Below are 27,432 nucleotides of genomic sequence, written 5' to 3'. Positions count from 1 at the left end.
AACCAATGCCAGTGATTAAAGTCACATTAAAACATGAATAAAGCAGAAAATAGCTAAATTTAATAATATGGCCCCTGAATGAATTTATAAATATCCAAATGGCCCTTGATGGCAAAAAGGTTCCCCACCTCTGAGCTAAAAGCACAACCAAATTCAAATTGAAAAACTGTTTTGGTAAAGTTGTCATTAAAATATGTTATCGCTGTGGTTTCAACCAATGAAAAGCACAACAAAGTTAGTTTTATGAATACAAAAAAATAAATATTTCTAAGTATGTTATCACTGTGCTTCATCCAATAGCACAAGCAAATTATATTACAATTACAGTATCTTGCAGTTGAGATTACATTAAAAGTATATAGTGCAAGTGTTCAATGCACAGTCAACTTAGTGTATGTAAACTTCTGACCCACTGGAATTGTAATACAGTGAATTATAAATTAAATAACCTGTCTGTAAACAATTGTTGCAAAGTTTACATACACTTAGGTTAGTTATTAAAACTGGTTTTTCAACCACTCCACAAATTTCTGGTTAACAAATTATAGTTTTGGCAAGTAGGTTAGGACATTTACTTTGTGTATGACACAAGTAATCTTTCCAACAATTGTTTACAGACAGATTATTTCACTTATTCATTGTATCACAATTCCAGTGGGTCAGAAGTTTACATACACTAAGTTGACTGTGCCTTGAAACAGCTTGGAAAATTGCAGAAAATGATGTCATGTCTTTACAAGCTTCTGATAGGCTAACTCACATAATTTGAGTCAATTGGAGGTGTACCTGTGGATGTATTTCAAGGCCTCCCTTCAAACTCACTGCCTCTGCTAGACATCATGGGAAAATCAATATAAATCAGCCAAAACCTCCACAAGTCTGGTTCATCCTTGGGAGACATTTCCAAATGCCTGAAGGTACCTCGTTCATCTGTACAAACAATAGTACGGAAGTATAAACACCATGGGACCACGTAGCCGTCATACCGCTCAGGAAGAAGACGAATTCTCCTAGAGATGAACGTACTTTGGTGAGAAAAGTGCAAATCAATCCCAGAACAACAGCAAAGGACCTTGTGAAGATCCTGGAGGAAACAGGTACAAAAGTATCTATATCCACAGTAAAACGAGTCCTATATTTACATTACCTGAAAAGCAGCTCAGCAAGGAGCCACTGCTCCAAAACCACAATAAAAAAGCCAGACTACGGTTTGCAACACATGGGGACGAAGATCGTACTTTTTGGAGAAATGTTCTCTGGTCTGATTAAACAATAATAGAACTGTTTGGCCATAATGACCATTGTTAAGTTTGGAGGAAAAAGGGGAGGCTTGCAAGCTGAAGAACACCATCCCAACCATGAAGCACAGGGGTGGCAGCAAAGCACCCCCATGTTGTGGGGGTGCTTTGCTGCAGGAGAGACTGGTGCACTTCACAAAATAGATGGCAACATGAGGAACAACAATTATGGGGATATATTGAAGCAACATCTCAAGACATCAATCAGAAAGTTAAAGTTGGTCACAAATGTGTCTTCCAAATGGACAATGACCCCAAGCATACTTCCAAAGTTGTGGCAAAATGGCTTAAGGACAAAGTCAAGGTATTGGAGTGACCATCACAAATCCCTGACCTCAATCCTATAGAAAATTTGTGGCAGAACTGTAAAAGCGTGTGCGTGCAAGGAGGCATACAAACCTGACTCAGTTACACCAGCTCTGTCAGGAGGAATGGTCCAAAATTCACCCAACTTATTGTGGGAAGCTTGTGGAAGGCTACCCGAAACGCTTGACCCAAGTTAAACAATATAAAGGCAATGCTTCTAAATACTAATTGAGTGTATGTAAACTTCTGACCCACTGGGAATGTGATGAAAGAAATACATCTAAAATAAATCACTCTCAACTATTATTCTGACATTTCACATTCTTAGTTCCTGTTGATACGGGTGAGTCACAGCAGCTTCTGAGGCACACCACCATTTCCTGTGTGTGTGTGGGTGCGTGCGTGTGTGCTAGCACACCTGTGTTTTCCCGATGCATGAAATAAATCAGAACATAATATTTTAACTCAGTCCCTTTTATTGTACACTTAAAGTAGCAAATAAGTTCTAACCTATTTTAGTGTTTAGTTTCTTGTTCTCATTCTCTACCTCATGAGTAATTTAGGCATGTGTTAAATTTCTTCCTATCAACCACCATCACCTAATCCGCCATTTCTCTCAGTCACAATGAAGGCCAATATCACCCTGGCTCTGAGCACGCTCTGTCTGGTTGTCCTGATCTTTGTCCATGAAGCCATGCCTGCCTCTGATGGAACTTCCTACAGTGACACACAAACTGAAAAGACGAGCGTGAGAGATGGACATTTGAATGAAACCAGGAACTCCACTGAACAATCCACACCAGAAGCATGACAGAGGAATGCATGGTCATCATACTATCATGACAACAGTCTCTCCGAATGGTACATCCACAGATAGACATCTGCAACATCAGGTAGCTAAACCCAGCAGACTGAAAAGAACACATCACTCCCACCCCCTACACAGACAATCCCCATCTCTTCCCAAGACCCTCCACACCACCTCAACTTCTCCATCCCGTACTAAACCCTAATCTGTTCAGTTAAATATGGGTTCCATCGTGGTCGTGGTCCTCATTATTCTTCTCCTACTGATTATCGTACTGTTCTTCTACAAGTGGAACACTCGCCACTCAGGCCAGGTCAGCTCCGACTGTTATTGGGGTCAGAGAGCGCGTGAGGGCTGGGGTTAGAAGCCTGGAGGAAGGGCTGGGGTTCCGCCTCTGGCCCGGGAAGAGAGTGGTGGTGGGGGACGAGGGGAAGAGTGGAGAGGCTGCTGTTGGAGTGAGAGGGGGACAGAGGAAGGAGGATGATGGAGATTCCTCAGACGACTACTCCAGTTTAGAAGGTATTTGACCTCAACGAGAGCCAAGAACCTAGAATATGAGGAGGCCAAGATAACATGAAAGGAGAGGACTGATGAAGAGGGAACAGGGGAAATCCCCAGAGGAGAAAAGTGAGGGAGGGACTTGTGACCTCACAGCACTCTAAGGAAAGAGGGAGGAAGGGGTTAAACTGGTGATATTTTCCACCATAATTTGCAAATAAATTCATTCAAAATCCTACAATGTGATTTTCTGGATTTTTTCTCTCTCATTTCTCATCTTTTTAAGTGGGAGAACTTGTACAATTGGTGGCTGACTAAATACTTTTTTGCCCCACTGTAGGTTTTTGGTAATCCATGTTACATTTGTGTTTTAATTAACTGACAGACCCCCTACTAGATTACAGATGAGGTCAAATATTGGCACCTTTTGCACAATTCACCAATTCTTTTAAAATAAGTTGAAATTGAAAAACTTTGTTCAACTGTGTGTTTGATTTACAACTGCACCTAAAAAAAAAAAAAGATTTGCACTTCAAAGTAAAACATGACCTGGACTAAACTATTCTAAATTAAAATTAATTTGGGTGAAGGTAAGTGATTCTTGTTTGTGTCATTTCTCACCTGTGGTAAGTTGCAGGTGCCTACTGGTTTAAAATATCCATTCAATCAGTTTAGTAAAGAGAACATCTGCTCCATGGAAGTGCAAAGGCGCCAAAATACAGTATACAAAACATTAAGAACACCTGTGCATTCCATAAGACTGATCAGGTGAAAGCTATGATCCCATATTGATGTCACTTGTTAAATCCACTTCAATTAGTGTAGATGAAGGGGAGGAGACCGGTTAAAGAAGGATTTTTAAGCCTTGAGACAAATGATACTTTGTGTATGTGTTTCATTCAGAAGGTGAATGGTTTGTGCCAAGAACTGCAACGCTGCTGTTTTTTTTCCATGCGTCTCAAAAATGGTTCACCACTGAAAGGACATTCAGCCAAGCTGACACAATTGCGGGAAGCATTGGAGTCGACATGGGCCAGCATTCTTGTGGAACGCTTTCAACACCTTGTAGAGTCCATGCCTAGACAAATTGATGCTGTTCTGGGGGCAAAAGGGTGCAACTCAATATTAGGAAGGTGTTCCTAATGTTTGGTATATACTCAGTGTGTTTGGCCGCAACCGTTGTGAAAGAGAGAACTTTTCAGCGATTGTTTATCATTGTGTTGAAATGAACTAATTATTAGGACTGACCCACAGGTCAACTGCACACAGTTAGGGAAATATATCCTACATTACATCTGGACTATGGAGGCTGTTGTCTGTCTGGCTGTCACAGGAATTGAACATTGCATTAAACCACAATTAATAGCACATTCATATCACAGAGTTCAGACATTCAATGTCTTTATTCTTCAGGATTCTGCAAACCTATTTTCCTCACAACCACATTAGCCGCAGGAAATAAAATAAAAAAATGATAAAAACATTCCACTTAGATCCAGAACTTGTCATCAGTCCATTAAATAATACAATTTTTTAAATGAAATAGGTGTAAATATTACTTCCCTCCCCCAGACCCAAATATGCCTTTCAATGATATAGAGGTCGTGTCTTCCAAAGCTAGTTCTCACAACAGTATGACAGGATGGTTGATGAAAGAGCCACGGATAAACAGAGTTCGGCAAGCTGTTTCAGTTGGAAGAATGCGAATGGGTGCCATGTTGGCACCAGACCTGGGATCAAAATCAAACGGTATCAATTTTCTTCGATCATTTGATTCAGCCTGACTGAAGAGCCAGATGGATGGCGTTTGGACTATTCCACTTGTCCCAATGTGCCAGACAAGCTCAAATCAGACAAGCTCAAATCAAGTGAAACTTTAGCTCAAGGAAGAAAACAAATACTATTTGAACCCAGGTCTGCCCACATGTATAATAGTTTGCTATAGAACTCTGTTCTATGGTTCTACATGATATGAGTAATGTTATATGAGTGCTTGTTAAAAAAATAAAAAGGCTTAATTCAACTTCGCTTCAGACACATAGGACTCAAATGAGTCGGATTGCTTTACAGCTGTAATACGAGCTTATGTATAAATGCGGTCGCTTTCATAATCAAAAATACTCATCTTTTTAGTATTTTAAAGATTCTTAAGCAGAGTATTTTAAACAGTGTTTTTAGAAATGTGCGTCATTCAATACTTTCATTCCTGCGTTATGACAATGATCACTAGTCTAAAAATCAACCTTTTAAAGGTCGACTTTGGGCGTGAAATACGGTCCAACTCTGCCTATTCCTCAATTTTCAAACAGGAATGGGCCGTGCCTTTGGTGGTTCATTGTGTTATTGTGGTCAGGCGTGCCGCAAACAACGTTGCTAGTTCATTAGCTACGTGAGCATGTAACTCTTCCAGTACACGTGGACATCATTTCACATGACTTGATTTTGGCCGGAAACTCTAGAGATCAGTAAGAAATGGCACATCTATAGTCAAATATCTTATTCATCATCATTTTTTTTAAATTTTTTTTTACAAATAAATTAAATAAACCTGGTATGATGGCACATTGATCAGTTATAGTTTAAAGCTGTTCTTTTTGCCCAAAATCGACCTTTTAACATCTCGATAATGGCAATGTCAAATGCTTTGGCAGTAGTTGGTGTTCTCTTTGCTTATGTGGCAAGTTGAGAAAAATGTCAAGTGAAGTGGCTGGATCCCAAACTGATAGCCCAACCTGTTCCCTAAACCCTTGTTGACTTCCATTTGTGGCTCTGTGGCAACTGGCCATGGAAAAGCAGTGGCTGGTCCTCTGGTAGCGTAGGAAAGGTTGGGGTCAATTCCATTTCAAGTCAATTCAGGAAGTAAACAGATATTGACCCCACCCCTGGTAGGTGATTCTGACTAGAGGGAGTACAGCTACGACTGAAAGTGACATTTATGCAGCAGGTTAGGATCATTAACGTGGCAGGTTAGGAATTAAGGTTAAGAAAAGGGTTAGGATGAGCTAAAATGCTCTCCTAATCTGCGACGAAAAGTCACGTCCGGTTGTAGCTGTACTCCCTCTAGTCACAACCCTGGTAGGTGGAGGTGGGCACCCGCCTAGCACCAACACACCTGATACTACTAAACTAATCATCAAGACCAGGAGCTGAATCAGGTGTTAGTGCTTGACTGGAACAAAAAAGCTGCACAGCCTGTAGCTCTTCAACTTAGCTCATCCCCTATTCAGACCTTAAAGGAATGAGTCAATGAGGGTATAGGGGGAAGGGAGCGAGTGTGCAGTATGGGGGTTTGGGACCCAGCCTGTGAGAAACACAAGGCCCCCTGAGAGCGGCCGCGTTCCAGACGGACTAGCAGTCGTCTGCCAGACGTCACAATGCCTGGATAGGTGCTAAACATATCAGCTAACCACATCGTATGGTATAGCAACATGCGCCCAACTGTCGATGACGTGGCAATCAGCCATTGGCGGATGCGCGCGGCACGTCTGCAAAGTAGTCGGCCTGGAACGCGGCCAAAAGTTCGGACTCCTCCCGACTCGGCTTACTTCAGTTCATCTCCGGTTACACTTCTGCTTCTTGTTCCGGCCTGGTGTGCTGATTGGCTGTGTGGCGCCGTTGTCGGTGGGCAGGGTTGTTGGCGGGAGACGGAACGAGGTCTGGGAGAGAAGGTCCGACTCGCTCTCTCCTCCCCCTGTGGACTTGGCGAATGACCCGGGGAGAGAGAACTTGAGAGGACTGAGGAGCGACAATAGGAACAATAATAGAAAGAAATGGGGAGAGACATTAGATAAGGGAAATGCATATCAATCATGGTGTATGTGTGTGTGTACAGCGTGCATGTACAAATGTGTGTATGTATATACACTCCCCTAAGTATTTGTTTGGACAGAGAAGCGAAGCCTTTTAATTTGGCTCTGTACTCCAGCATTTTGGATTTCAGATTAAATGTTTCATTTAAACAAAAACTAACAGGTCTGTGAGAGCCGGAATTCTTACTGGTTGGTAGGTGATCAAATACTTATGTCAAATTAATTACTTAAATCATACAAATGTGATTTTCTGGATTTTTGTTTTAGATTCCGTCTCTCACAGTTGAAGTGTACTTATGATGAAAATTACAGACTTCTACATGCTTTGTAAGTTGGAAAACCTGCAAAATGGGCAGTGTATCAAATACTTGTTCTCCCCACTGTAAGTGAGTGTAAGCCCATGTGTCACCTGATGGGGGTGCGTGGGCTGCTGTTGTGTCTGCGTACGGGACGTGTCCGTGGCTCAAAGGAGAAGCCCTCCTTCAGACTCTCCAACACAGAGGGAGCCACGTAGGTAAAACCCTGGACAGACAACATCCATTAATTAATTATATAGGATGACAAGCAATTCTAGCAACACTTCCACTACTCTATTTTGTTTGGGAAATACCTGAATAAGAGGTGTTTTGTTCCAGGTGAGAACAGGGTCGTGTTCAATAATACTTGCCAGGGTTCTGGGTTCAAATCCCATGTGTGACCAGTACGGAAAATGTATGCACTCACTTACTCTAAGTCGCTATGAATAAGAGCATCTGCCAAATGACTAAAAATGTAATCGTCTCACAGCGAAGGCGTGTTCGTGCTGGTGGCTGATTGTGGAGTCGTCAGGACTGTCCACCGGAGTCTGCTTGGTGAACCTCGTGTCAAACTGACTCACGTCCTCATCTGACTGCTACAGGGGTGAAGCGAGAGAGAGAGAAGAAAGAGGGGGGGAACAGGTTGAATGGAGGGAGAGAAATAGTGGGAGAAAGTGTTTACATGCAAACGAATAATTTGATATTGAACCGATTACGTAGTATGGCAATACTCATGTAAACACTTTACTCTGCTTAACTTCAATCAGCGTAAGGTCAAAACCAAGGTAAGTGTACGCCGAATAAAACCTGGTTTTCTGAGCAATCGTTCAAGTTATTAGGACATGTAAACAGCTTAATTGGTGTATTTGATCTGTGCATGTGCCAGCAGCGCAAGCCTCTGTCTAATGCGCGAGAGAAGTGAGTTCGGAAAAACAATCCACAGTGCATTCGGAAAGTATTCAGACCCATTGACTTTTTCCACATTTTAATACTTAAAAAAATAAATTTAATCCTCAATCTACATACAATACCCCATAATGATAAAGCTGAATCAGGTTTTTAGAAACTTTTGCACATGTATTAAAAACCAAAAACAGATACCTTACTCAGACCCGTTGCTATGAAAATCGAAATTTAGCTCAGGTGCATCCTGTTTCCATTGATCATCCTTGGAGAAGGTGGAAAGCTTCAAGTTCCTCAGCGTACACATCATTGACAAACTGAAATGGTCCACCTACACAGACAGTCTGGTGAAGAAGACACAACAGTGCCTCTTCAACCTCAGGAGTCTGAAACAAATTGGGTTGGCACTTAAAACCTTCAAACTTCTACAGATGCACAATTGAGAGCATCCTGTTGGGCTGTATCACCGCCTGGTACGGAAACTGCACGCCCCGCAACCGCAGGGCTCTCCAGAGTGTGGTGCGGTCTGACCAATGCATCACAGGGGGCAAACTACCTGCCCCCCAGGACACCTACAGCACCCGATGTCACAGGAAGGCCAAAAAGATAATCAAGGACAACAACCACCCGAGCCACTGTCTCTGAGGTTTTTATTTTACTCTTACTGTAGTACTGTAGGCCACTCACGACCGGTCACGTTGTACAGCGCCTAAGTGGCGCAACGGTCTAAGACACTGCATAGCAGTGCAAGCTGTGTTGCTACAGATGCTGGTTCAATACCTGTGCCGGCCTCGACTGGGAAGTTTGTAGTTTTTTGGTTTCTCTCCCTCTAAAAACAGAAATAAATAATTCTAAATAACAAGGTGGCTTTTATTTACAAAGTAGTAACAATGTCTCACCCCATGTTCAAGAATGTCCTTTTTCCTCGCTCATTTTACGTTATTTGAAAACGATAGTGAAAATATTTAAGGGGCATTGCACTAATAATGGCGCTGACTAGGGAAACGTTCCCGCTGTTCTGTTCAAACAATGTAACGAATAATGGCATCTTTATGCTTTCATTAATAAAAAGATATAAAAATACCATTTCAAAATGCCGGTGTTTATTTAGTTAAGGATCCATAAATTACTATGTGAATAAATATCACTGAATTACAGAAATATCCTCCAATCTTCTATATGTAATTATTGGCGGAGAGTTTTTCAGTATACTGTAGGCCTACCGTAGGCAACATGTGTCTCACTAGTGTTGAGTAATGTGCTGTTAAGTGGTGTTGGTCTTATTGAAGTAAGAAGCAATAGCCTACAACTATTTTAGCACCGTTTCACACTGCTCTGAGACAAGCATGGGGACTGTTCTTGATAAATCAATGAGATTTTTATTTTCACTGAATCTCCATTTGGGTGTTGGATAGACAACAATTAGGGTTTAGAAATGGTATGCTCTTAGTGCAACCTTTATTTAACTAGGCAAGTCAGTTAAGAACACGTTTTTATTTACAAGGACAGCCTACTCCTTCCTCCCCATCGGGGAGTTGAACCCCCATCTCCCGCGTGCCCTGCCCGCACGACATGGGGATTCTTTAGCTAAATAGCCCAGTACTGTACTCATATTTATATATTCTTAATTCCATTCCTTTACTTCAGATTGTGTGTACTGTTAGATATTACTGTACTGTTGGAGCTAGAAACATGAGCATTTCGCTACACCCGCAATAACATCTGCTCAACATGTATGTGTCAAATAAAATGTGATTTGATCAGTCAGGATCGAGGGAAAGATGAACATCGTAAAGTGCAGAGAAATCATTGATAAACCTGCACCAGAGCGCTCAGGACCTTAGACTGGGGCGAAGGTTCACCTTCCAACAGGACAACGACATTAAGCACACAGCCAAGACAGTGCAGGAGTGGCTTCTGGACAAGTCTCTGAATGTCCTTGAGTGGCCTTGCCAGAGCCCGGACTTGAACCTGATCTAACATCTCTGGAGAGACCTGAAAATAGCTGTGCAGCGACGCACTCCATCCAACCTGACAGAGCTTGAGAGGCTATGCAGAGAAGAAGGGGACAAACTCCCCGAATACAGGTGTCCCAAGCTTATAGCGTCACACCTGAAAAGACTTGAGGCTGTAATCGCTGCGTTCGGTGCTTCAACAAAGTACTGAGTAAAGGGTCTGAATACTTATGTAAACGTAATATTTAAAAAAAAATGTTGTTGCCTTGTCATTATGGGGTATTTATTGTGTGTAGATGAGGAGAAAAAAAACATATCAAATATAGAATAAGGCTGTAATGTAACAAAATGTGGAAAAAGTAAAGTGGTCTGAATACTTTGCATCTTATAGTTTTCATAAACTTTATATATGTCTGAACTCAGAATCTAATAGACTTCTGTAGAATATTTTGATGGGACAAATGCAGAAAATGGCCTATCAGTTAGCCAGGATTATTAGGGAAATAGTTGTTCTTGCAAAGCATTTAAACGCTTTTAAACAAACTATTATATTAATCTGACTATCCACAACAATCATATTATTGTGTGTATGTATCCATGCTCAGATAGCAGGATGGAGAAACCGTGCTCATGGAGTGGTACGACACAGTTTCAACCTTACAAAGGCACCTCCTCAATTATTTAAAAGACCCAGCTTAGATTGGACATTTTAGCCATTGAGACAGTGACAGTAGAATAGTGGTCATACCAGGCATGGCTTGTAGGGCGGCTCACACTTCTTATTCAGCAGGTCGTCCCAGTTGATGTGTCTGAAGAAGGGATGCTTCTGTGAAACCAGCAGAAAAACGCTGCACTTAGAATCCATCTCTGTACAGTGCAGGTCTAGGCTCATGCGCTATTGGATTTTGTTCAATTAGCATCCGTATAAGCACGGATCATAACAAAGCAGGGTTGGAGGAAATTTCATTCCAAAGGAGGTAGACATTTCTGTTTACTTCCTGAATTAAACAAGCCTATTATACAGCTTTATGTCAATAGAAAACAAAGGGAGTTGTGGAGTGAACGGGAGATGTGTGTGTATCACCTGTATGTCTTTACAGTCTGCCGCACTGGAGCCTAGCCTCTGAGAAGGACTCTTCTTCAGCAGCTACAGAAAGGAGAGCGAGGTAAAGCGAGAGCGAGCGGTAAAGAAAGAGAGAGCGAGGTAATGAGTGAGCGAGAGGTAAAGAGAGAGCGAGGTAAAGATAGCGAGCACGAGGTGTAAAAAGAGAGCGAGGTGTAAAAAGAGAGCGAGGTGTAAAAAGAGAGCGAGGTGTAAAAAGAGAGCGAACGAGGGGTAAAGGGAGAGCGAGGTATAGCGAGAGGTAAAGAAAAAGAGAGCGAGCGAGGGGTAAAGAGTGTGAGGGGTAAAGAGAGAGCGAGGTAAAGAGAGCGAGAGTGCGAGGTAGAGAACGAGCGCAGTAAAGCGAGAGCGCGATAAAGAGCGGTAAAGAGAGCGCGCGGTAGAGAGAGAGAGCGGCGGTAGAGAGAGAGAGCGGCGGTAGAGAGAGAGAGCGGCGGTAGAGAGAGAGAGCGGCGGTAGAGAGAGAGAGCGGCGGTAGAGAGAGAGAGCGGCGGTAGAGAGAGAGAGCGGTAGAGAGGTAAAGAGAGATTGTACAACTGAAGATCAACACAGGAAGACATTGGTCAACACATTGGTCTTTTAACTCACTCTTAATCGTGCTAAATTCAAATTTGCAAATTTGTCAGCTAGCGTACCACCTAGCTCCAACTGTTTACTGGTGGCAACCATAGCAACACCACCACAAGAGACAGATAAACCCCCCCCTTTTGAATTTCCAGCAGAAATCAAAATCAGAGAAGGTAGGTAGGTTACGGGGGACTGAGGAGATTCACCTTTTTTTACATTTATTTTATTTCACCTTTATTAAACCAGGTAGGCCAGTTGAGAACAAGTTCTCATTTACAACTGCGACCCGGCCAAGATAAAGCAAAGCAGTGCAACAAAAACAACAGTTACACATAAACAAACGTACAGTCAATAACACAATAGAAAAATCTGTATACAGTGTGTGCAAATGAAGTAAGGAGGTAAGGCAATAAATAGGCCATACTGGCGAAGTAATTACAATTTAGCAATTAACACGAGTGATAGATGGGCAGATGAGGATGTGCAAGTAGAGATACTGGGGTGCAAAAGAGCAGGTTTAAAAAAAAGATATATATAAATAGGGATGAGGTAGATAGTTGGTTGGATGGGCTATTTACAGATGGGCTGTGTACAGTTGCAGTGATCGGTAAACTGCTCTGACATCCGATGCTTGAAGTTAGTGAGGGAGATATAAGTCTCCAACTTTAGTGATTTTTGCAGTTCGTTCCAGTCATTGGCAGCAGAGAACTGGAAGGAAAGGCAGCCAAAGTGGTGTTGGCTTTGGGGAAAACCAGTGAGATATACCTGCTGGAGCGCGGGTGGGTAGGTGTTGCTATGGTGACCAGTGAGCTGAGATAAGGCAGAGCTATACCTAGCAAAGACTTATAGATAACCTGGAGCCAGTGGGTTTGGCGACGAATATGTAGCGAGGACCAGCCAACGACAGCATACAGGTCGCAATGGTGGGTAGTATATGGGACTTTGGTGACAAAATTGATGGCACTGTGATTGACTGCATCCAGTTTGCAGAGTAGAGTGTTGGAGGCTATTTTATAAATGACATCACCGAGGTCGAGGATCGGCAGGATAGTCAGTTTTACGAGGGTGTTTGGCAGCACGAGTGAGGGAGTCTTTGTTGTGAAATAAGAAGCTGATTCTAGACTTACATTTTGGATTGGAGATGCTTAATATGAGTCTGGAAGGAGAGTTTACAGTCGAGCCAGACACCTAGGTATTTATAGTTGTCCACGTATTCTAAGTCAGAACCGTCCAGAGAGTAGGGATGGTCCAGAGCTCACCTCTTGGCCACAGACATTGACCCTTTCTCTCTCAGCTCATTCACTGTCAAGCCACTAAACACCTCTGTCTGATCACAGCCAAATCACGCTGTTCCTCAAAAGAATAGACACGGAAACAAGCACACATTCACAGCCCAGTAAGCTATACAACATCAGAAATTCATACAGATGGGCCCAAGACAGCGCAGAAGAATACCAGAAAGCAACCTGGAACCAAAATATCCAAAACACTCTTAGATACATTTCTGGATACCACATTCACTCACAGTAAAAAAAAAAGGCATCAATCTAGCAGTAAAAAACATCAACTATATATTCAGGCACACGTCAAAAGAAGCACAGCTGAAATTTACAATCATTTTTTGTTTGTTTAAAGATCACGAATAACAACTGGTTTGATGCAGATTGTAAAATAAGGAAATAAACTTAGAACACTACCCAGCCAAAAGCAGAGACCAAAATAATGGTGAATTACACCTTCATTACTGTGAGACTTTAAAACTCTATAAACGTACACTCAGAACCAACAAAAGCACAGTACAACAGCAAGCAGCTGACACTAATTGAGGAGTCCATAAACACAAAAACTTCTGGTAAAGATTGCTCAATATTTGAGAGGTTGAATGGATTAGAAAAAGCTATAAAAGGACAATCAAAATCCATTGGACTCCCCAATTACTGACCAGGAGCTCTACAAGATACTTCAAGCCCTCAAATTTAAAAAATCTTGCGGACTTGATGGAAAGTACAAACAATGCACGCAGGGCAGAATTAGGCCAATATCCACCAATAATAAAAACTCAAAAAAGAGCAATTAAGTTTTGGTGACCCCCTCTCATATCATTACCAAGCCCTGCAGAGCTGAGCAAAGAAATAGTCCCCTCATCCAGCTGGTTCGGAGTTCACAAACCTGTTCTAACACACTATTACAACAGTCAAAACTAAACTACATTGCTTATTGGGAAACACAAGCAAAATGCAGTGCTTTCTGGACCTAAAATCAACAGTACACCGTGGCGAACTATTTGACCATAGTTACTGATCAAAACCTTAGAAAAACATTCACAAAGTACAGCCTCAGTGAGCACAGTCTTGCCATTGAGAAGGGTAGACACAGGAAAACCTGGCTCCGGGTAGAGGAAAGGCTGTGCAACCACTGCACAACAGCAGAACCCAAGACAGAGCTGCATTTCCTGACAAAGTGTCAAAAAATATAAAACAACTAGTGTCATTTCCCCAAATTTGAAACCCTTATTCAAGGTTTCAAAGACCTACCTCTCTGATGAGAGTAGGCTACTCGTCCTGTTGGGGGAGGACGCAGAGAGCTGTGGGTTGGCAGCGCACTACATTGCTGCCTGCCATAAGTTGAGGGAGAGTGTCTGACAGACCAATCAACCTGCACTCTAGTGAATGCTTATTGTTCAATGTATGGTTATTTTGACCTTTGATTATTCTTGTTACTGTTGTCCTGTTGACCATTTTGATTCTTAGTTTCATATTGTAAATATCCAAAGTAAGCTTTGGAAATATGTACATTGTTACATCATGCCAATAAAGCAAATTGAATTGAGAGAGAGAGACAGAGGTAAATAGAGAGAGACAGAGACACCGTGAGCAGGCAAACAAGCACAACCCACCATTCTTACACTAGCCCAAGCCAATGGCATGTACCAGATAATCACACTTAATGGTCTGAGGCCAGACCACACGACCAACAACATTGGATACTTTATGGAACACAAAGCCTTCACTCTCTCATCCTGGAATATCCAAGGCCTGAGATCATTGGCATTTGGCCTAAAAGAACAGGAACCTGGAACGAATAAATCAGAAATATAGACATCGTCATCCTACAAGAAACACGGTATAGAGGAGATGGACCCACTGGTTGCCCTCTAGGTTACAGAGAGCTGGTAGTCCCATCTACCAAACTACCAGGTGTTATTATTGTTATTTACTGTTATTTTACCAGGTAAGTTGACTGAGAACACATTCTCATTTACAGCAACAGCCTGGGGAATAGTTACAGGGGAGAGGAGGGGGATGAATGAGTTAATTGTAAACTGGGGATGATTAGGTGACCGTGACGGTGTGAAGGCCAGATTGGGAATTTAGCCAGGACACCGGGGTTAACACCCCTACTCTTACAATAAGTGCCATGGGATCTTTAATGACCTCAGAGTCAGGACACCCGTTTAACGTCCCATCCGAAAGATGGCACCCTACACAGGGCAGTGGGGCATTAGGATATTTTTTTTAGACGAGAGGAAAGAGTGCCTCCTATTGGCCCTCCAACACCACTTCCAGCAGCATCTGGTCTCCCATCCAGGAACTGACCAGGACCAAACCTGCTTAGCTTCAGAAGCAAGACAGCAGTGGGATGCAGGGTGGTATGCTGCTGGCAAACAGGGAATGGACTCAGTATGCTAATTTGGTATACAGCAGACCTAATTCACTGTTAACTTAAATCAGGAACATTTTACATTTGGCTAGAAATTCAAAAGGACATGATCTCAACAGAAAAATGTCCTCCTGTGTACTACCTATACCACCCCACTACAATCCCCATAGTTTAATCAAGACAGCTTCTCCATCCTGAAGGGGGACCTAAATGCCAGAACTGGACAATAATCTGACTCCCTAAGCACACGGGGGGACAAACACCGACCTGGAGGTGACAGCATTTCCTCCCCCATATGCCCCCCTAGGCACAACATAACCAACAAAAACGGGTCACAACCCCTGCAGCCCTGTCGCACGCTGGGAATGTACAGTCAATGGTAGGCTTTGAGGGGACTATAAATAGTGCTATAGACTACTTTATCACTGACCTCAAACTAAATTCTCTAAGAGCGTTCACAGTCAACCCACTGACACCCCTATCAGATCACGGCAAAATCCAAGTCTACTTGAACAGAGCAATACTTAAATCACGAGGCATCAAAACCAAAAGGAACTGAATATCTTGAAGAAATGCTACCAAAAAAAAACAATTAGACAACCACAAATTCAATCCCTTTTAGACACCTTCATGGACAAAACGTTTCACTGTAACAGCGAAGGTGTAAACTTGGCAGTAGAAAGCCTAACAGTATATTTGATCTCTCAGCTTCCCTATCAAATCTAAACATTTCAAGCAGAAAACCGAAGAAAATGAACGACAATGACAAATGGTTTGATGAAGAATGCAAAAACCTAAGAAAGAAAGCTATCAAACCAAAAACAGAGACCCAGAAAACATGAGCCTTCACCTTGACTACGGTGAATCACGAAAACAATGCAATACAGAAAAAGGAACAGCACGCCAGAAATCAGCTCAATGAAATTGATGAATCCATAGACTAACTACTTCTGGGAAAATTGGAAAACACTAAAACAACAGATTTATCTATCCAAAACAGAGATGTATGGATAAACCACTTCTCCAATATTTTTGGCCCTATAACAAAGAACAAACAGCAAAAATGTATACATGATCAAATACAAATTTTAGAATCAACTATTAAAGACTGAAGAATCCAGTGGGTTCTGGTAATTACATTGAATGAACTACAGGACAAAATAGAAACTCTCCAACCCAAAAAGGCCTCTGGTGTTGATGGTATCCTGTTGGATTCTGGGTTAAACTTGGAACATTGCTATCATAGTGTTTTTTTTTTTTACATCAGATGTTAATTGTTTATCTGTAGGCACCAGATGGCTTTGGAATGTGCTGGGTGGACGGGAGGAAGTCACAGGATTACTATAGAGGATGCGGATGGAAATCTGTGGATGAGGCAAATGAGGGTTTGAGGTCAGAATCCTTTAAAGGGAGAAATTATGGTTTATTACCCTATTACTTTGTCTTCCTGTCAAATCATAATAGATGTAAGGATTGGAGAGAAGGAGTACCTCATTTGGAGTAATATATACACACACACTTGTGGTGAGGGAAACATGTTTTGTCTAACGCAGCTGTATTGATCCTCTGGGAAGAATAAACTTGGTTAGGCTTTCATAATGTCCGTTGAGTTTTTTTACTCTGAGAATTAGAACCTAACAATCCGAAACTAAATGGTAAAATATAGAGAGACCACAAATTCCAATTGGCTATACTAAAACTCTTTAACATCATCCTTAGCTCTGGCATCTTTCCCAATATTTGGAACCAAGGTCTGATCAACCCAATTCATAAAAGTGGTGACAAATTTGACCCCAAAAACTACTGTGGGATATGCGTCAACAGCAACCTTGGGGAAATCCCCTGCATTATCATTAGCGGCAGACTCATACATTTCCTCGGACAAAACAATGTACTGAGCAAATGTCAAATTGGCTTTTAACCAAATCACCAACAGACCACATATTGACCCTGCACACCCTAATTGACAAAGAAACAAACCCCAAAAAAGGAAGTCTTCTCATGCTTAGTTGATTTCAAAAAAGCTTTTGACTCAATTTGGCATGAGGGTCTGCTATACAAAATTGATGGAAAGTGGTGCTGGGGGAAAAACATACAACATTATAAAATCCATGTACACAAACAAGTGTGCGGTTAAAATTGACAAAATTGGGGTGAGACAGGGATGCAACTTAAGCCCCACCCTCTTCTAGAGGTCGACCGATTATGATTTTTCAACGCCGATACCGATTATTGGAGGACCAAAAAAAGCAGAAACCGATTAATCGGACGATTTAAAAAAAAAAAAATATTTATTTGTAACAATGACAATTACAACAATACTGAATGAAGACTTATTTTTAACTTAATATAATAAACCAATAAAATCAATTTTGCCTCAAATAAATAATGAAACATGTTCAATTTGGTTTAAATAATGCAAAAACAAAGTGTTGGATAAGTAAAAGTGCAATATGTGCCATGTAAAAAAGCTAACGTTTAAGTTCCTTGCTCAGAACATATGAAAGCTGGTGGTTCCTTTTAACATGAGTCTTCAATATTCCCAGGTAAGAAGTTTTAGGTTGTAGTTGTTATAGGAATTATAGGACTATTTCTCTCTATACCATTTGTATTTCATATACCTTTGACTATTGGATGTTCTTATAGGCACTTTAGTATTGCCAGTGTAATGGTATAGTTTCCCTCCCTACTCCTCGCTCCTACCTGGGCTCGAACCAAGAACACATCGACAACAGCCACCCTCGAAGCATCGTTACCCATCGCTCCACAAAAGCCACGGCCCTTGCATAGCAAGTGGAACAACTACTTCAAGGTCTCAGAGCGAGTGACGTCACCGATTGAAGCGTGGGTAACGATGCTTGGGTAGCGTGCACCCCGCTAACTAGCTAGACATTTCACATCGGTTACACCAGCCTAATCTCAGGAGTTGATAGGCTTGAAGTCATAAACAGCTCAATGCTTGAAGCACAGCGAAGAGCTGCTGGCAAACGCCCGAAAGTGCTGATTGAATCAATGCTGACGAGCCTGCTGCTGCCTACCATCGCTCAGTCAGACTGCTTTATCAAATAATAGACTTATTTATAACATAATAACACACAGAAATACGAGCCTTAGGTCATTAATACGGTCAAATCCGGAAACTATCATCGCGAAAACAAAACGTTTATTATTTCAGAGAAATATGGAACCGTTCCGTATTTTATCTAACGGGTGGCATCCATAAGTCTAAATATTCCTGTTACATTGCACAACCTTCAATGTTATGTCATAATTACGTAACATTCTGGCAAATTAGTTTGCAACAAGCCATGCAGCCCAAACTGTTGCATATACCCTGACTCTGCGTGCCATGATCGCAAGAGAAGTGACACAATTTCCCTAGTTTAATATTGCCTGCTAACCTGGATTTATTTCAACTAAATATGCAGGTTTAAAAAATATACTTTGGTGTATTGATTTTAAGAAAGGCATTGATGTTTATGGTTAGGTACAATCGTGCAACGATTGTGTTGTTTTTTCTTGCAAATGCGCTTTTGATAAGTCATCCCCCGTTTGGCGAAGTTGGTCTTCACACAGTTCGCAACGAGCCAGGCGGCCCAAACTGCTGCATATACCCTGACTCTGTTGCACAGAACGCAAGAGAAGTGACACAATTTCCCTAGTTAAAAGAAATTCATGTTAGCAGGCAATATTAATTAAATATGCAGGTTTAAAAATATATAACTTGTGTATTGATTTTAAGAAAGGCGATGATGTTTATGGTTAGGTACACATTGGTGCAACGACAGTGCTTTTTCGCGAATGCGCTTGTTAAATAACCATTTGGCAAAGTAGGCTGTGATTCAATGATAAATTAACAGGCACCACATTGATTATATGCAACGGCAGGACAAGCTAGATAAACTAGTAATATCATCAACCATGTGTAGTTATGTTAAGATTGATTGTTTTTTTATAAGATACGTTAAATGCTAGCTAGCACCTTACCATGGCTCCTTGCTGCACTCACATAACAGGTAGTCAGCCTGCCACGCAGTCTCCTCGTGGAGTGCAATGTAATCGGCCATGATCGGTGTCCAAAAATGCAGATAACCGATTGTTATGAAAGCTTGAAATCAGCCCCGATTTAATCGGAATGTCCGCTTAAAATCGGTTGAACTCTACCCATCTTCAACATATATAATCAACAAATTGGCGAGGGCACTAGAACAGTCTGCAGCACCCGGCCTCACCCACCCTAATAAGTAAAATGTCTACTGATGATCTGGTGCATCTGTCCCCAACCAAGAAGGGCCTTACAGCAGCAACTAGATCTTCTGCTCAGATTCTGTCAGACCTGGGCCCTGACAGTTAATCTCAGTAAGACAAAAATAATGTTGTTCCAAAAAAAGTTGCCAGGACCACAAATACCATCTAGGCATCGTTGCCCCAGACCACACAAAAAACTACCTACACAAACACCTCTGCCTAAACATCAGCGCCACAGGTAACTTCCACAAAGCTGTGAACAATCTGAGCGACAAGGCAAGAAGGGCCTTCTACGCCATCAAAAATCGACATACCAAATAGGATCTGGGTAAAAATACTTGAATCAGTTCTAGAACACATTGCCCTTTATGGTTGTGAGGTTTGGGGTCCGCACACCAACCAAGAATTCACAAAATGGGACAAACGCCAAATTGAGACATTGCATGCAGAACTATGCAAAACATACCTCCGTTTTACGATGTAAAACATCAAATAATGCAGAGTCAGAATTAGGCCGATACCCGTTAATGATCAAAGTCCAGAAAAGAGCCGTTCAATTCTACAACCACCTAAAAGGAAGCGATTCGCAAACCTTCCATAACTAAGACATCACCTACAGAGAGAAGAACTTGGAGAAGAGTCCCCTAAGCAAGCACTGTTGTTGCTCTGTTCACAAACAGACCCCCAGGACAGTAACACAATTAGACCCATCCAAATCATGAGAAAACCCAAAAAGATGATTATTTCCAATGTGTCAAGTAATTAACAACAAAAAAACAGAGCAAACTAGAATACTATCTGGCCCTGACCACTGTGACTGACACAAACTTAAGGAAAGCTTTGATTATGTACAGACTCAGTGAGCATAGCCTTGCTATTCAGAAAGACTGCCGTAGGCAAACCTGTCTCTCCAAGCGATGACAGGCTATGTGCACACTGACCACAAAATGAGGTGGAAACTGAGCTGCACTCCCTAACCTGCCAAATGTATGATCATATTAGAGAGACATATTTCCCTCAGATTACAGACCCAAAAGGAATTTGAAAACAAACCCAATTTTGATAAACTCCCATATCTATTGGGTGAACGACCACAGTGTGCCATGACAGCAGCAAGATTTGTGACCTGTTTCCCACAAGAAAAGGTCAACCAGTGAAAAACAAAACACCATTGTAAATACAGCCCATATTTATGTTTAATTTATTTTCCCTTCTGTACTTTAACCATTTGCACATATGAAATGTACATTTCTTTGGAACTTTGTAAGTGTAATTGTTTATTATACATTTCACATGCTTTGGCAATGTAAACATGTTTCCCATGCCAATAAATGCCTTAAAGTGAAATTAGAGGGAGAAAAAGAGATGAAGGAAATGGAGAGAGAGAGAGACTTGACCTCTATTCTTAGGATGATAAACGTTCTTAAACATAACGAGAGATGGGGACGGGCGGGCGTCTTTACCTTTTTGATCATATCTCGGGCGTCCAGTGTGAGGTAGGGCGGCAGGTTGACTTTACACTTCAAGATCTTATCGATGGTCTTTTTCCTGTTCTCAGCAGTGAACGGAGGCTTTGGGGGAGTGACAGGGACAGGCAAGAAGACCACAGAGGTTTGAGTCAAAAGTTTTTCAAATGGTACACCCCATCCCTCTTTACACCCCCCCCCCACCCGTCTCTCACCGAGCCCGTCATCATGTCATACATCAGGGCTCCAAGACTCCACCAGTCCACCGCCCGGTTGTGTCCTGTACGCGTCAGAATCTCTGGAGCCCTGAGAAAGAGAGAGAAAGAGAGTGAGGGGATAGAGAGCGCAGAGAAGAGACACTTCAGTAGAAGAATCACAGTATTGGCTGTGATTCAATGATCAACCTTCTAGAAGTGTGAACTTTTCACTCCCCTTCATGGATTGAAAGAAAATCCAATATGCGACAGATTTTTATGCGAACATCCTAAAAATCAGAATAAATAAAATAAGCACTTTTTCCCACCAGTGGTGCTTCCACCAAAACGGACATGGGGCGGATAAAAATCAGTGTGGATGACTTAGTGCACATAAAAAGTTCTCACGTACGAAATAAAAATCTAAACGTTCAATGTGTTTCCATAGCATTTTCAACTCTAGATTTTTGTCACAAAAACTGTTGCGTTAAATAGCAAACGTGCCTACTCTGGTCTTGGCACGTGAACTCAGATACAGTAGGCCTACAGCGCGGGGACTGTGGGTAGGCTAGTCTACATGATGAAACTACATTACGGATAGAGCGACAAATATTTATATTTTTGTCAAACGGCAGTCAAGCATCGATCATCATGTCACCAGAATCAGACTCTTTATTTATTGGTTTGGAGCATCAATATCAATGTGAACTTTCACCACCTTGTGAAGATCATCACAAGTCCTTTCATCTGCAGCCTAATAAACGGCATGTTTTCCGAGTCGTAGTGGGAGGACCACACACACCATATCATCTTATGACTCCGAAGTTTACTTCAATATGATGGTTATAATATTAATATTTGCGCTTAAAAGCATTTCCACTGCCATGTCTCATATGATTAAGTTTACCGACACAAAAAGATCCCATGTCGAATTAACAAATTATCTGTCAGCATTTATTTAAAAAAATTTGATTCAGTATGACCTTACTCGCATAAAAAGTTTGAAAAAAAACATGTATTTATTTATTTAACCTTTAATTAACTAGGTTAAGAACAAATTCTTATTTACAATGACGGCCTACCCCGGGGCAAACCCGGACAACGCTGGGCCGATTGTGCGCCGCCCTTATGGGACTCCCAATCGCGGCCGGATGTGATACAGCCTGGATTTTGAACCAGGGACTGTAGTGATACCCCCTGCACTGAGATGTAGTGCCTTAGACAGCTGCGCCACTCGGGAGCCCAGTTTAGTTAGTGTAAGGAATATGGTGGAAGACCATGCAGCACATGGACAAATGTAATGTTTTTAAATGCACACTTAACTTCAGGGAGGAGGGGGAAAATTGTACTATAACTCGTTTGGTGAACGCAGACCTATCTGAACTAGGATTACTACAGCGACCCCTACTGTCATTCAAAGAAAGTGCAGTCTCAGAGCAACAGCTGACTCAGAGACAGCATCCTTATCTCACATCAGTGTGGCACGACACTCACATGTACTCTATGGTCCCACAGAAGGTGTGAGTGACAGCGCCGTCGTGAATGGACTCCTTACACAGGCCAAAGTCAGTCAGCTTGATGTGTCCTGGGAGACAGAGATACAATATCTGTCAATTGTAAATGATAACAATAAGCCAATCCATAGCAGATCAATTATCTATTTTTTTTATTTTTTATTTTAAAATCATATTTTCATCTCAGTGACATTGACTTCTAAACTCAAAAAGAAAATGTCCCTGTTTCAGGACCCAGTCTTTCCAAAGAGAATTCGTAAAAATCCAAATAACTTCACAGATCTTCATTGTAGAGGGTTTAAACACCTTTTCTCATGCTTGTTCAATGAATCATAAACAATTAATGAACATGCACCAGTGGAACGGTCGTTAAGACACTAACAGGTTACAGATGGTAGGCAATTAAGGTCACAGTTATGAAAACTTAGGACACTCAAGAGGCTTTTCTACTGACTGAAAAACACCAAAAGAAAGATGCCCGGGGTCCCTACTCATCTGCGCGAACATGCCTTAGGCATGCTGCAAGGAGGTATGTGGCCAGGGCAATAAATTGCAATGTCTGTACTGTGAGAAGCCTAAGACAGCCCTACAGGTAGATAGGACTGACACCTGATCATCCTCGCAGTGGCAGACCACGTGTAACAACACCTGCACAGGATCGGTACACCTGAACAGTACACCTGCAGGACAGGTACAAGATGGCAACAACAACTGCCCGAGTTACACCAGGAATGCACAATCCCTCCAGCGGTGCTCAGACTGTCCGCAATAGGCTGAGAGAGACTGGACTAAGGGCTTATAAGCCTGTTGTAAGGCAGGACCTCGCCAGACATCACCGGCAACAATGTGCCCACAAACCCACCGTCGCTGGACCAGACATGACTGGCAAAAAGTGCTCTTCCCTGACGAGTTGCGGTTCTTTCTCACCCGGGGTGATGGTCGGATTCACGTTTATCGTCGAAGGAATGATTAATTTGGAGGTGGAGGGTCCGTCATGGTCTAGGACGGTGTATCACAGCATCATCGGACTGAGCTTGTTGTCATTGCAGAAAATCGCAACACTGTGCGTTACAGGGAAGACACCCTCCTCCCTCATGTGGTACCCTTCCTGCAGGCTGATCATGACCCTCCAGCATGGCAATGCCACCAGCCATACTGCTCGTTCTGTGCGTGATTTCCTGCAAGACAGGAATGTCAGTGTTCTGCCATAGCCAGCGAAGAGCCCGGATCTCAATCCCATTGAGCATGTCTGGGACCTGTTAGATCGGAGGGTGAGGGCTAGGGCCATTCCCCCCAGAAATGTCCGGGAACTTGCAGGTGCCTTGGTGGAAGAGAGGGGTAACATCTCACAGCAAAAACGAGCAAATCTGGTGCAGTCCATGAGGAGGAGATGCTGCATTAAGTACTGCAGTGCTGGTGGCCACACCAGATACAGACTGTTACTTTTGCTTTTGACCCCCCCCTTCGTTCAGGGACACATTATTCAATTTCTGTTAGTCACATGTCTTGTTCAGTGCATGTCTCATTTGTTGAATCTTTTTAAGTTCATACAAATATTTACACATGTTAAGTTTGCTGAAAATAAATGCAGTCGACAGTGAGAGGACGTTTCTTTTTTTGCAGAGTTTATGTAACAGACAGACACACCTTGGTGGTTCAGCATGATATTCTCTGGTTTCAGGTCTCGGTAGATGATTCCATTTGAGTGGAGGTGTCCCAAAGCAAGCACAATCTCACCCAGATAAAAACTATTTGCCAAAGAAGGAAAAACATGTATTAACACTCCTCCTCGTACACATGCACAAGACAAACGGTCAAGCTCTTATTCTCATCTTCTCCTCCTCTTCTACAAAATGTTCACATGGAAATTAAAACTGCTGTTTATGGCCTCAGCCTCACACTTGTATCCTTTCCCAATGATAATCTGAAGCCGAGTATCTCTCTCTCCTCTTACCAGGCAGTGTCCTCCATGAAGATTCCTTCTTTCTCCAGCTGCATGAACAGTTCTCCACCTGATAAAGAAACAAAAAACAACAAGATTAGGGAGATAAGTGTCGAAGTTGAAGTGCCAGGATTCAGAGATAAGACATGGTTGTCCTACCCAGATCAGGTCGAAAGCGTACAACAGGTCCCCCTCCCTCACCCCCATCCCTCTCTCACCACTGAGACACTCCAGGATGAGGTAGAGTTTACCCCCGGTCTGGAAGGCATACAGCAGGTCCACGATGAAGGGGTGCCGCACCGTCTCTAGAATCTCCCGCTCCGCACGCGTGTGGGCCGTGTCCTTGGCGTTACACACTATCTTCGCCTGGCAGGGAGAAAAAGGAGAGAGGGATGAGTGCAAAGAGGGATGGGTGGAAGGAGGTGGAGGAAGTTGTGCATTTAGATATACTACATTTTGCCCTGGCACCGTGGCAAAGTTTAGAACATACTTTCGGCTGAGAAGAACGATTAAGAGGAATCGCACGGACCTTCTTTAAAACCTTCATGGCGAATATCTTCCCCGTCTGTGTGCCCTGCACTTTCCGTACCTGGAAAACCTGCAAGTAGAAATACAATTGTTAAATTGGTCGATGACAAATGGATTGAGTTTCTGATCAAGAGCTTGGTGTATATCAAAGTAGATTGTGAAACAAACTCTTAGAAACGCACTGATTGACTGACGGGCACACACACACACACACACACACACACACACACCTTGCCATAGCCCCCCTTGCCCAGCACACTTAGCAGCTCAAAGCTGTCTGGTCCGATCCTCTCACTGTCTCTGTTGACAATGGCACTGGTCAGCTCTATCTCTTCTGTTTGAACACTAAGAGAGGGGATGAGAGAGAGTTAGGAAGAAAGGGAATGAGTGACAGTGAGTTTAAATGATTCAGTGAAAGATATAGGCTCAAGCATGAAATGGTGGACAAGTGACTAAGTTCATTGTTCCACTTACGGGTCTGTCTCTGCTACGGTGAAGTCACAAATGTCATCCTACAGAACACAAGAGGGATAGAAGAGAGGATGTCAAAGTTAATTCACTGTAGACACGTGAAGAAGGGCCACTGCTGATAGACTGAACATGGCATTATGTAATATCACGGATCATGCATGCATCTTTAATTTTGGGGGACATTCTTCGTAGTTTATATGCTCTGTTTATACTAGCTGCAATTGTCTGGGCTTTTACGTCACTACATTGAACACAGCCTTGATCTGACACTCTAATAACAAGTTAGTTAGGTACCCTAATTTAACAACAACAACAAAAGTGTCCTCAAATCCCCCACCTCTGCATCGCTAAGATCGTCCGACTCCAAGTCAATATCGAAAACACCTGCCATCCTGCGGAAGAAATTACAGTTATAGCTTAGCTATGCGTGATGTGATGTGATTAAAAACACAACGGCCCCGAGATCTAGCAATGTGAAAACACGCATTTATTGTTGTTACTATCTAGTTAGCTATGCCTGACAGGTGCAAACACTAAGCAGCTAAATTACACTGTCAAAGCTGGACAAGAAGCGGGCGTAATCTAACGTTAACCTAGATGGGATCTAGGCAGGCTAATCGGACTCATGGGTGAAGTTTACGTAAAAGGGAACATTTCTTACTGGGCCCGCTGGCAGGGAAGGCAATATACGCTAGCTAATGCTGTCGAGCGTCGTCCAACAAGCATGGTTGGAGATAGCCGACTAAACTCAACGATTTACGGTAGAGTTGAGCGGTGACAAGTATGCGGGGACTGGAGCTCCGACGTCACATACAAACGACGTTATCAAAAACTAGCTACTGATTTCCGCACCCTGGTACATAGTCCTACTGAAAGCAGTAGTTGGTGATTAAAAAAAAACTTAATTTTATGTGATGTCTGGGCTCCAGTCCGCCAACGGCCACACACCTCCATCTTAAATCTCAAGAGTTGAGTTATATCGGCCGGATTCGAGAGAACCAGAGTCCGAAAGCTAGCCAGCTCGTGTGAAACTAAACTCGGATTCTGGGAATGTTGAAAGAAGAGAGAAAATCAAGTTTGTTATGTTACTTATGCTAATTAAAATGTCTAAACTGACTGTATCAATGTAATAATATATAACGGGTCTTGATCACATCGGTTTGAAAGCTGGTTTGACAACTAACGTTAGCTAGCTAGTAAGCTGATTACGACGACTCGTAGGTGGTAAGTTATTGTTCGTTAGCTTCCCAAGCATTTCACCTCGCCTCATACCTTCACTCTCAGCTGCATTCGTCGTGACCACTGAGTCAGTGAGCTTATATAAGTGGCTGATTCCACTTGTCTTGCTGTGTCGCTCCCACAAGTATCGTTGGACCTAAACTGTAGTCGTAAATAAGAATTTCGATTTTCTGTCACCTCTCTCTGGTCTTTGTTGATGTTCCGTTGTTTGTTTCTCTTGGTGTGTGTGATTGAACGTTGACCTTTTTTTTAGCTACGTCATCAGTAAAAGACTTTCGATTGGCTGCTATTTTATTTTATAGCGGTCGATCAATTTATGGCACTGCTTTATTTTATTTTATTATAAACAAAACAGAACAGAACAAACAATATACAATCACAAATACAGCAAGCGACGTACATGAAAAAAAGGTTATATAAAAGTGGACATGGGCATTTTGACAAGTGCGGACATGGGTCAGAATGGCAATTCCCATTGGGGAAAAATTGCATTCCATCTGAACAGAAGCTGTTCAGGGGTCAGGAACATTGTGGTCTCTCCACCAACTGGCTTTATCCCAGTTTCAGTAACGAGGTTATGGCCATTGTGTATGCGGCCCTGACACCG

The 27,432-nt window shown here is 42.3% G+C and overlaps 1 protein-coding gene across 4 annotated transcripts; it reads right to left on the bottom strand.

The window, feature by feature from the left end:
- LOC135507797 (ribosomal protein S6 kinase beta-2-like) lies at window positions 1-27,068 on the bottom strand. 4 transcript variants are annotated; one of them, XM_064927459.1, is made up of 17 exons: window positions 26,859-27,068; window positions 25,924-25,978; window positions 25,590-25,627; window positions 25,346-25,460; window positions 25,117-25,185; window positions 24,806-24,953; window positions 24,600-24,657; window positions 24,293-24,393; window positions 22,626-22,716; window positions 21,153-21,243; window positions 20,935-21,042; window positions 10,958-11,020; window positions 10,622-10,699; window positions 7,504-7,611; window positions 7,129-7,241; window positions 6,456-6,645; window positions 1-1,010 (listed from the first exon to the last, which is right to left on the bottom strand). In XM_064927459.1, the coding sequence occupies exons 2-16, from the start codon at window positions 25,975-25,977 to the stop codon at window positions 6,462-6,464; spliced, it is 1,419 nt and encodes a 472-aa protein (XP_064783531.1). In that variant the 5' UTR covers window position 25,978; window positions 26,859-27,068; the 3' UTR covers window positions 1-1,010; window positions 6,456-6,461. The 4 variants fall into 4 exon arrangements, with proteins under 4 accessions (XP_064783531.1, XP_064783530.1, XP_064783532.1 ...); XM_064927458.1 differs by lacking the exon at window positions 1-1,010 and having other exon boundaries at window positions 4,295-6,645; XM_064927460.1 differs by lacking the exon at window positions 1-1,010 and having other exon boundaries at window positions 4,295-6,645; window positions 27,003-27,040.
- Window positions 27,069-27,432: the final 364 nt, after the last annotated feature.

The sequence above is a fragment of the Oncorhynchus masou genome, chromosome 21 (genome assembly GCF_036934945.1).
Source record: "Oncorhynchus masou masou isolate Uvic2021 chromosome 21, UVic_Omas_1.1, whole genome shotgun sequence".
Lineage (NCBI taxonomy): Eukaryota > Metazoa > Chordata > Actinopteri > Salmoniformes > Salmonidae > Oncorhynchus > Oncorhynchus masou.
Note: the sequence above shows the minus strand (reverse complement) of the source record. Positions and strands in the feature narration are given on the sequence as shown.